The sequence below is a fragment of the Bison bison genome, unplaced genomic scaffold, assembly GCF_000754665.1.
Source record: "Bison bison bison isolate TAMUID 2011002044 unplaced genomic scaffold, Bison_UMD1.0 scf7180017864263, whole genome shotgun sequence".
NCBI lineage: Eukaryota > Metazoa > Chordata > Mammalia > Artiodactyla > Bovidae > Bison > Bison bison.
This window is the reverse complement of record NW_011494835.1, coordinates 3,493,466-3,503,375: the sequence shown is the minus strand read 5'-3', so window position 1 is coordinate 3,503,375 and position 9,910 is coordinate 3,493,466. Positions and strand designations below refer to the sequence as shown.

Sequence of the window (9,910 nt, the reverse complement as noted above, 5' to 3'; positions counted from 1 at the left end):
AGCAGAGACAGTACTTTGTCAACAAAGGTCCGTCTAGTCAAGGCTTTGGTTTTTCCTGTGGTCATGTATGGATGTGAGAGTTGGACTGTGAAGAAAGCTGAGCACCAAAGAATTGATGCTTCTGAACTGTGGTGTTGGAGAAGACTCTTGAGAGTCCCTTGGGCTGCAAGGAGATCCAACCAGTCCATTCTGAAGGAGATCAGCCCTGGGATTTCTTTGGAAGGAATGATGCTAAAGCTGAAACTCCAGTACTTTGGCCACCTCATGTGAAGAGTTGACTCACTGGAAAAGACTCTGACGCTGGGAGGGATTGGGGGCAGGAGGAGAAGGGGATGACAGAGGATGAGATGGCTGGATGGCATCACTGACTTGATGGACGTGAGTCTGAGTGAACTCCGGGAGTTGGTGATGGACAAGGGGGTTGCAAAGAGTCGGACACGACTGAGCAACTGAACTGAACTGAACTGAACTGATAATGTACTATGCAAGAGTTGTATATACACACACACACACACACATATATATATATAAAATACATACATGTGAGATAAATATATCACGACAAATGAGAGTTAAAATGTGAATGTCAAGATCATAGATTGGCTATATTTGGGGTGTAGGACAATTATGGATGAATTTAACTTTCTAATATATATGTTTAATTTTTTCACTATGCCTGTATACTCGTTATAATTAATCAGGGGAAAATACATTTAAATAAAAGATTGGTATAGAGGACGGATTAGGATCAGAAATTGGGGACTGGAATGAGAATGATTTACAGAGCTTTTACCATATGTTACAACTTTGAATTATTTGATTCTTAAGCTATATCCAAAGTTCAGGTAAAAAGATACTTTTGGAGGAAATGCATTTTATCCTTTCTGGCAGTTTTTTCAATTCAACAAATCAGACCATCTGGAAATTGTGATCAGATAGAGGTTTTACAGCTTCATTCACTGAGTTTGCTTTGGGATATGCCTGGGCTTGCCCGGTGGCTCAGTGGTACAGAATGGGAAAGAATCCACCTGCCAGTGCAGGAGACGCAGGAGATGTGGGTTCAGTCCCTGGGTGGGGAAGATAACCTGAAGGAGGAAAGGGCAAGCCACTCCAACATTCTTGCCTGGAGAATCCTGTGGACAGAGGAGCCTGGAGGGCTACAATCCATGAGATCGCAGAGTCGGACACGACTGAACTACTGAGCATGACACCAGGTAGAGAAGAATGAAGACGTTGGTCAGGCACAAGACTGATAAAGGCATTTAAAAAAATTTACTGAAGTATTTATAGCCATAATATTTAAAGCAATGGTAAAATTTACTGCAGTACATTTAGATAATTTGTTATCAGATTGAGGCCTCATGATTTATGATTATATATTTTTATCTGTCCACAATAAATTTCAAAAGAAATCAAGGTTCTATGAATACTTTGCATAACAGCTCTATGAAAAGCAAATTTTAAAAAGTATAGCATACAAGGTAAAATTTTAATTTATTTGGATAAAACAGAAATTATTTCAGTTAGATTAAATATTTATTTTAATAATTATTTATGTCAGGTGTCCCTGGGTTTGAAAAATATAAAGAATTTTTTGCTGTGTTTGTTAAGGCTTTGGGACTATTAAATAAAACACATTAAATTACATCCTTAAGGTTACCAGGTAAAAAAACAGTGACTGTCACTTAAAAAAGTCTTTAAATATTTTAATTGATACTGGACTCTATGCTCTGAAATTGTCCTTTCAGTTCAGTTCAGTCACTCAGTCGTGTCCGACTCTTTGCGACCCCATGAATCGCAGCACGCCAAGCCTCCCTGTCCATCACCAACTCCCGGAGTTCATTCAAACTCATGTCCATCGAGTTGGTGATGCCATCTAGGCATCTCATCCTCTGTCGTCCCCTTCTCCTCCTGCCCCCAATCCTTCCCAGCATCAGAGTCTTTTCCAGTGAGTCAACTCTTCGCATGATGTGGCCAAAGTACTGGAGTTTCAGCTTTAGCATCATTCCTCCCAAAGAACAACCAGGGCTGATCTCCTTTAGAATGGACTGATTGGATCTCCTTGCAGTCCAAGGGACTCTCAGGAGTCTTCTCCAACACCACAGTTCAAGAGCATCAATTCTTCGGCACTCAGCTTTCTTCACAGTCCAACTCTCATATCCATACATGACCACTGGAAAAACCATAGCCTTGACTAGACGGACCTTTGTTGTCTTTTACTGTATATTAATAAGGGCTTCCCTCATAGCTCAGTTGGTAAAGAATCTGCCTGCAAAGCAGGAGACCCAGGTTCAATCCCTGGGTCAGGAAGATCCCCTGGAGAAGGAAATGGCAACCCACGCCAGTATTCTTGCCTGCAGAATCCCATGGACAGAGGAGCCTGGTGGGCTACAGTCCATGGGGTCACAAGAGTCAGATACGACTTAGGGACTAAACCACATATACTAATACACTTTTCTAGAGTTTCTAACTTAACTTGAAAATGTGCTTAGAAAATGGAAGAAAATATTTTCTAATATCCCTATATATCAAGTGGTATACCATATACTTAAAAAGATAATAACTGTTCTATTAATAATTTTCTAACATCTTAAAATTCTAGCATTCTCAATTAAAACATGTAAATATATGAGATGTTTTATATATACATGTGAAATAGATAGCATAGACAAGTGCTAAATTTTAATATTAACCTATAGTTATCACAACTAGTTAGGAGTCATAAGAAAGTGTAGAGGTTAAGAACAGTAGGGGTCCTGGAGTGGACTGCAGTGGTTTGAAGCGCTACTGCGTGATCCTGTGAGAGCCAAACATCTTTCAGATAAAAGTTGTGTTCAAATGTTACATTTCAAAATGCCAAATTTGGGAAGGATAGTTGAGAGAAACAGTGACTCTTCATTGGCACTAATTCCACTGTGTGTGTGTGTGTGTGTGTGTGTGTGTAAGGATGGTGAAGTAGCCTTATAGGCAAGAAGGAACTGTGTAGAACTTAAAGATGATGTTTTGGTCTATAGAACATATATAAGATTTGCAAGAATTTCTAACAAAGCAAATACATAGGATGTTTCAGGATAAGATCAGAACCTGTGAACTCACATTCAAATCTTTAGTAGAATTATTAATTACATTAAAAATGTGAAGTTAGAAGTCAAGCAATTCTTCCAGTGCAGAATGAGTGCAAAACATTTAAAGGAAAACACAGTGTTTTTATTTAAAATGTGGGACTGTTGGTTTGAGGTTTTCCACGTGTAAAATACAAATGTTTATTAGGGAGGATCTGCAATCCTTTTCAGGTCTAAGATTTCTGAGGTCAGAGGAGGTTGTAAGCATTTTGCTACAGCTGAAGCAAAGCTATAAGTGCCTGCCTCAAAGCTGAAGTAGTTTTAAACCTCAGAAGATCTTTTTGATTTTAGGCAGATGGACACAAGGGCTTCCCAGGTGGCACTAGTGGTAAAGAATCCATCTGCCAATGCAGGAGACACAGAGATGCAGGTTGGATGCCTGGGTCGGGAAGATCCCCTGGAGTAGGAATTGGAAGCCCACTCCAGTATTCTTGCCTGGAAAATCCCATGGACAGAGGAGCTTTCAGGCTATACAGTCCATGGGGTCACAAAGAGTCAGACACGACTGAGCGCACACACATGGAGAGGGACACAGTGAGTTCAATACATTTTTCATTTAGGCTGGGAAGACGCAATTCAATTTATGTTAAATGGGAATAGAGGGGCTTCCCAGGTAGCACTAGTGGTAAAGAACCCACCTGCCAATGCATGAGACATAAGAGACATGGGTTTGATCCCTGGGTTGGGAAGATCCCCTGGAGGAGAGCATGGCAACCCACTCTAGTTTTCTTGCCTGGAGAATCCCATGGACAGAGGAGCCTGGTGGGCTACAGTCCATAGGTTCCCAAAGAGTCGAACATGACTGAAGAAAATTAGCACAACAAAGCACATGGGAAATTATACTCAATATCCTGTAATAACCTATAATGGAATATAATCTAAGGAAAAATTGGGAATAGAAAACACTCACAATTCAATAAGCCAAGTGTTACTATCACAATTTAAATGATGTAATCCTTTACCAATTAAGACCCAATTAGGGCTTATGTAATTTTATGATTATTTCAATAAAGCATTAATTATATTGGAAACTAAAATTTCTTCAAGCATATTGCACTGAATATGCCTCAGACTTTATTGCAAATTGTATGATCCTTAATTTTGAGTAGTTTTGGTAATTGAATAATGTTTTCTAGTAAGGAAATAGTAAGGTGTAAGTAGTAAAACATTCATTGATTTCAAACCAGTGAATGTGATGAAATAGCATTACATTATCAATTAGAATAACTCCAGTGTTATTTCAGATTTTACATAAATATTGGCAGAAAGTAACTGGGAAAATGACCTTTTTTCCCCCTCACATACTTGAAACACTAAATTTTTTTTTCCCTCACAGCCTTCACACACTAAATTTTCATCAAATTTCATAATGTATCATTAACATTTTAAGAACATTGTGAGAATCTTACAACCTGATATGCTAATGCATATCTCCTCCAGATTAGAGCAAAGAATAAATCAAACCATAACAAAACTAAAGACAGATTCCAAACCAAAAAAACATTCCTTTCTAGATCAGTGGAGCAAGATTAGAGGTGCTTTCACTTGTTTTCCAACTTGGAACTGACTTTGTTTCTTCTTTGTACTCACCTTTGTGCCTACAAAAATGAAGGAGTGAGATACTTGAAAACTAGACATAGAGGGGAAAAGAAGACTGGCAGTGTCAGAGCCTTTAAAAAAATGTGGTTTTGTGCTTACATATCCTAGTCAGTGGTAACTAACCACTGCTCCTTCAATTTAACCCCATGGGCCTGGCATTTGAAAATTGTTTCTAAAGCTTTATGCCTTCAATACCTTCAATTTCAAAACAATAAAGACAGAGGATGGACTGATGGAAAAAAGTCATTTTTTTTTCTTATTTTTTTTCATAATGGTGACTTACGGTAGTAAGAATTAATATTAAGCTACATTTTATTTTCAAACAAGTTTGTTAATATAGAAAAAAGTATTCTTTCCTTTTCATGGATGAGAACATTAATACTTGAAATTAAAGTCACTTCACCTCCCCTACCCCCATCAACCCCATGCAAACTGCCAATCACAAAATGGAGACTAAAAGCCACTAATGTGGTTCATTTTTAGCATACTATTGAATTAAAGTGTAACCATCAGTAACAGGGCTTCCCTGATAGCTCAGTTGGTAAAGAATCTGCTTGCAATGCAGGAGACCCCGGTTCAATTCCTGGGTGGGGAAGATCCACTGGAGAGGGGATAGGCTACCCACTCCAGTATTCTTGGGCTTCCCTTGTGGGTCAGCTGGTAAAGAATCTGCCTGCAACTTGGGAGACCTGGGTTCAATCCCTGGGTTGGGAAGATCCCCTGGAGAAGGGAAAGGCTACCCACTCCAGCATTCTGGCCCAGAGAATTCCATAGCCTGTATAGTCCATGGGGTCTCTAAGAGTCCAACCTGATTAAGTGCCTTTCACTTTCACTAGTAACAGGTAGATATTTACCATTGTCTTAACACAGTCTGCATTGTCCATAATATTCAATATGAGGAAGCAAACACACACTGAAATTTCATAAACTGGTTTATGAGAACAAATGTTGGATGTCTCTCCAGCTTCTTATAATTGCTTAAGAATCTCGGGATTCCCAAAGTAGATGGGGGAACATTCTAAAAGATTATCTTTAAACAGTTATCAAGTGGCATGCCTCATTTCCTAACCACTTAGTCTTTGGGCTTTTTCTTGCCTATCATCTGAAAGAGTCAGATACCATCTTCCAGGCACAGGGTCTCCACAGATTACTGGAAGTGAAAACTAACCTGGAGAACTGGAGAAACTGCTGGCTGCTAGCAATCATTTGGAGGGAGCTTACTGCCTCTGTTGGATCCTCCATAACTGGGAGACCAAACCGGTGCTGGCCTTGGGGCAAGGATCGGGCACAGGATGGATGGCACTAAGAATCAGCAAACCAGAGAGAGGAGGCAGGTAGCATTCATTTTTCTGACAGAATAGTGACTAACGGAGAGGAGGAAGCCTCCAAAGTACAAGTTAAAGGTCACGTAATTTTTGTGGCAATTGTTTGAAGCCATTTGAGAAAATGTACTAGTGTTAAGTGTTTTTAGTTGAGTTTGTCCTACTTGGAATGACAGGTTTTCCCATCTCTTTCATTCACCTTCTTCATTCTCTCTAGATGACCTCAATGGGGATTAGGGGTTTAGGGTGGGAGTGGGGAGGCCATAGAAACAGAACAAGTTCAGCCATTGATGGACCCATTTGTAAATGGGTTCATCATCATCAGTGTTAGTCACTCAATCGTGTCTGACTCTGTGACCCCCAGGACTGTAGCCCTCCAGGCTCCTCTGTCCATGGAATTTTCCAGGCAAGAATATTGAAATGGGTTCCCATTTCCTTCTCCTGGGGATCTTCCCAACCCAAGAATTGAACCTGGGTCTCCTGCATTGCAGGCAGATTGTTTATTTTCTGAGCCACCAAGGTTAGTGACCTGCTTTAAGAACTTTCACCCAGTCCCTTTCCTTTCATCAGATCCATTTCTTTTTAACCTTATCCCACTGCCCAGCTTCTCTGTCTGTCTCCTCCTCCTCCTTCCTCCCAGTGTTCTCCTCACCTGTCCACCGAAATGGCTGTCATAGAGTAGATGCTGGCGAACACCGCTGTGATAGGAAAGAAGTTCTGGAAGCGACAGTAGTTGGCGCCGAAGTACCACTCGCTGTGCAGCGCATAGATGAAGTTGACCAAGGTGTTGAAGGCGGCCATGGAGGCGTCGGAGAAAGCCAAGTTCACGAGGAAGTAGTTGGTGACGGTCCTCATGCGCTTGTGGGCCAGGATGATCCAGATGACGATGAGATTCCCGAAGACGGCCACCGCCACCACCACGCCGTAGGCGAGGGACCAGAGCGCGATGCGCCAGGACGGCTGCACGAACTGGTTGGTGATATTAGACCGGGACTGCGAAGGCGCAGGGGAGGCCGCAGCCAGACCCAGCGGGGAGAAGGAAGCGGAAAGATTGCCGGCTTGGACGAGCAGTTGCAGCCACTCATTCTCAGCCTTTCCCGCGGCTGCCCCAGGCTCGAGCGCACTCAGGTTCCCGATGTCCGCGCCGGCCGTTCCCCCGTTCGTCCAGTTCGCGGCTACGGGGAGAGAGGCCATAGCGATGGGTGTGCAACCTGAGTCCCCTCGCTCACCCACCGTCAGCCCGGCCCGTCTCCCGCGAAGTTCTTCTCCGCCTCCCAGTCGCTTCGCTGTGAGCGGACCTCAGCCCCGCCCCGAATCGAGGTGGAGAAGGTACCACAGCCCTGGCTGGTTAAGGGATGCTTTGACCCTGTAGGTGATGGGGAGAAAGGAGGCGCTTTCTCCAAAAGCGACTTTGAGCATCTATCGGGCAAGAAGGATGAGACAGTCTGAAAAAAGTGATGTTAGGGACTGGCGCCAGCGGAGACCCTCCGGAAATCACTCCTGCTGGAGTTCCCGGGGCACCAGCTGAAGCGCTGAGGTTCAGGAGCCGCTGCAATCTTTATAGTCTCTTACAGGGCTCTGCTTCGGTGACGTTGTGGGGGCCGCGGAGCTGACAACCCCTTTTTGGAAGACGACTGCGCTCCTTTCCTCCACCCCCGCCCTCTGGGTTTCATTCATTCGCTACTCGCTGGAGCTTGGCGGGTTGACAGGCTCAAGGAAGGGCTGCACTTTCTTATATGTAATTAAAATCTTGACAAGATTGTTTTTCGTCTTTTAACTTCAAGATATTTTGCTTAAGTCCCTGCTTTCAGCTGTATTGTGGACTCTTATTTTCTAAACCAATTAAACCATTCACCCCTAAGGCATAGGCAAAGTCCCAGAAGATTTTCTGGCAAGATCGCCTGTGGGTGCAGTTAGCTGGGGACTGTGAGAACCGCTCGTTTGTTCACTGGCTTTTGGAATTTCACTCAAATTTCTGCGTGTGTGTTTCTGTTTTCCCTTCTCAGATCCCGTTGCTTTTCCCGCTTCCCAAATCCACCCATTCCCTCTCTTCCTGTAATCTCAGTCACCAGAAATTTGTCCCCTCCTCTCTCCTAACCCCCAGACAGAGAGAGACTTTGGCCCAGAGGATTCTCTCAGCTTGGAATGCCATAACATACTGAGGGTAAATCAGAAATATTGAGATGTAGGTCTTCTTGAAACACAAGGACAAGACTTAAATTTCACCATTTCTCAGCAATGAATGTATCCTATGAACAATCTACATAAGTACACAGGGCTATAGTGTTTTGAACATTTGGAGCCTTGGCTTTTAGGGTCTGATCATGTGGATACACTGATGAGAATGAGACAAATGAGCTTTGGCTGTCAGCAGGTGAGCTGGAGTGTTCTGTGGAGTGTGAGCTGGAGTCTGTGCTTAGGTGGATCTCACCAGCCATTTATCAGGAGAGCCAAGACTCTCTTTTATATTAGTCTCTTGTGGAAGGGATTTAGGGCTACACGTATTTTAGCAATCTCCCCAAAACACTTGAAATCTTTTCCCCCCTACTTGAGCTCTTTTTTCCCCCACTTGAACTCTTTGTGCCTTGATTTCTTTACTTGAAAGTGAAGATTATTTTTTTAAATCTACATTTCAGGGTAAACAGGGGGATGATAACAGCTTTTCAACAATACCAAGCAGGAGAGAGACCTCAATAAATGTTAGTGCCCTTCTCTCTTGTTACAATATGCATTACATAAAACATTTTCAGGTAAGATGTATTGGAGAGCAAGTTTGATTTGCTTCAAGAGAACGTAGCTTGTGATTTGTGAACACTATTCTTTGGTGTAAGTATCTATTCCTTAAAAACCCTAATTATTGCATATATGGACTTAGAGTGATGAATAATATTCTCTTTTTTTTAGTTTTTATGACAAAAAGTTAGTGTATAGAAATAAATTTGAGGCACCCTAATAATAATTCTATGGACACAGCACTGCTTCAAAATAAATGCATGCTGAAAATGATAATTATCAAAGGTTATTATTTTCTATTTTTTCCCAGAAAGACCTGAAAAACATGTGATAAATCATAAGTTAACAGATTCCACACTTCCTGCTAATTAATTCTAAATTAAATTGTTTTCTTTTGAAAGGCAAATTACTTCTGTCAATTTACCATCTTGAAATTACTTAAGTTAAAATGAAAGTCTTCCTTCCCTAATGAAATGAAGGAAGAATTTTTTTTAAAGTTCTTTCATATGACACACACCATTTATCAAGATTATGAAATGGACCACGTTGTGGTTTGGTAATTATAACTTTAAATATTTGATCAAAATATGCATGCTGCTGCTGCTGCTAAGTTGCTTCAGTCGTGTCCGACTCTGTGTGATACCATAGATGGAAGCCAACCAGCCTCCCCCATCCCTGGGATTCTCCAGGCAAGAACACTGGAGTGGGTTGCCATTTCCTTCTCCAATGCATGAAATGAAAAGTGAAAGTGAAGTCACTCAGCCATGTCCGACTCTTAGCGACCCCAAGAACTGCAGCCTACCAGATTCTGCCACCCATGGGATTTTCCAGGCAAGAGTACTGGAGTGGGCTGCCATTGCCTTCTCCACAAAATATGGATAAAGGTTACTTATTCGTGTAAAAATCTATTCAGTTTACCCTACTGTTTTACTTTTTTGTGTTAGTTGCTTCAGTCGTGTCCAACTCTTTGTAACCCCATGGACTGTATCCTGCCAGGCTTCTTTGTCCATGGGCTTTCCCAGGCAATAATACTGGAGTGGGTTACCATTTCCTTCTACAGTTACTTGTCCATACAGATCATCATAAGTCTGTAATTTTGTCCTCATTGTACTTACACAGAAGTAGAAGTGATAT

General features: G+C 42.0%; 1 protein-coding gene across 1 annotated transcript in view; it reads right to left on the bottom strand.

Annotated features, from left to right (window-relative positions):
- TACR3 (tachykinin receptor 3) overlaps positions 1–7,801 on the bottom strand; it is an 87,655-nt gene extending 79,854 nt beyond the window's left edge. The window contains exon 1 of the mRNA XM_010848261.1: positions 6,696–7,801. Within this exon, the coding sequence (XP_010846563.1) occupies positions 6,696–7,237 (542 nt within the window). The 5' untranslated portion in view covers positions 7,238–7,801. The remainder of the gene's footprint in view (positions 1–6,695) is intronic.
- Positions 7,802–9,910: the final 2,109 nt, after the last annotated feature.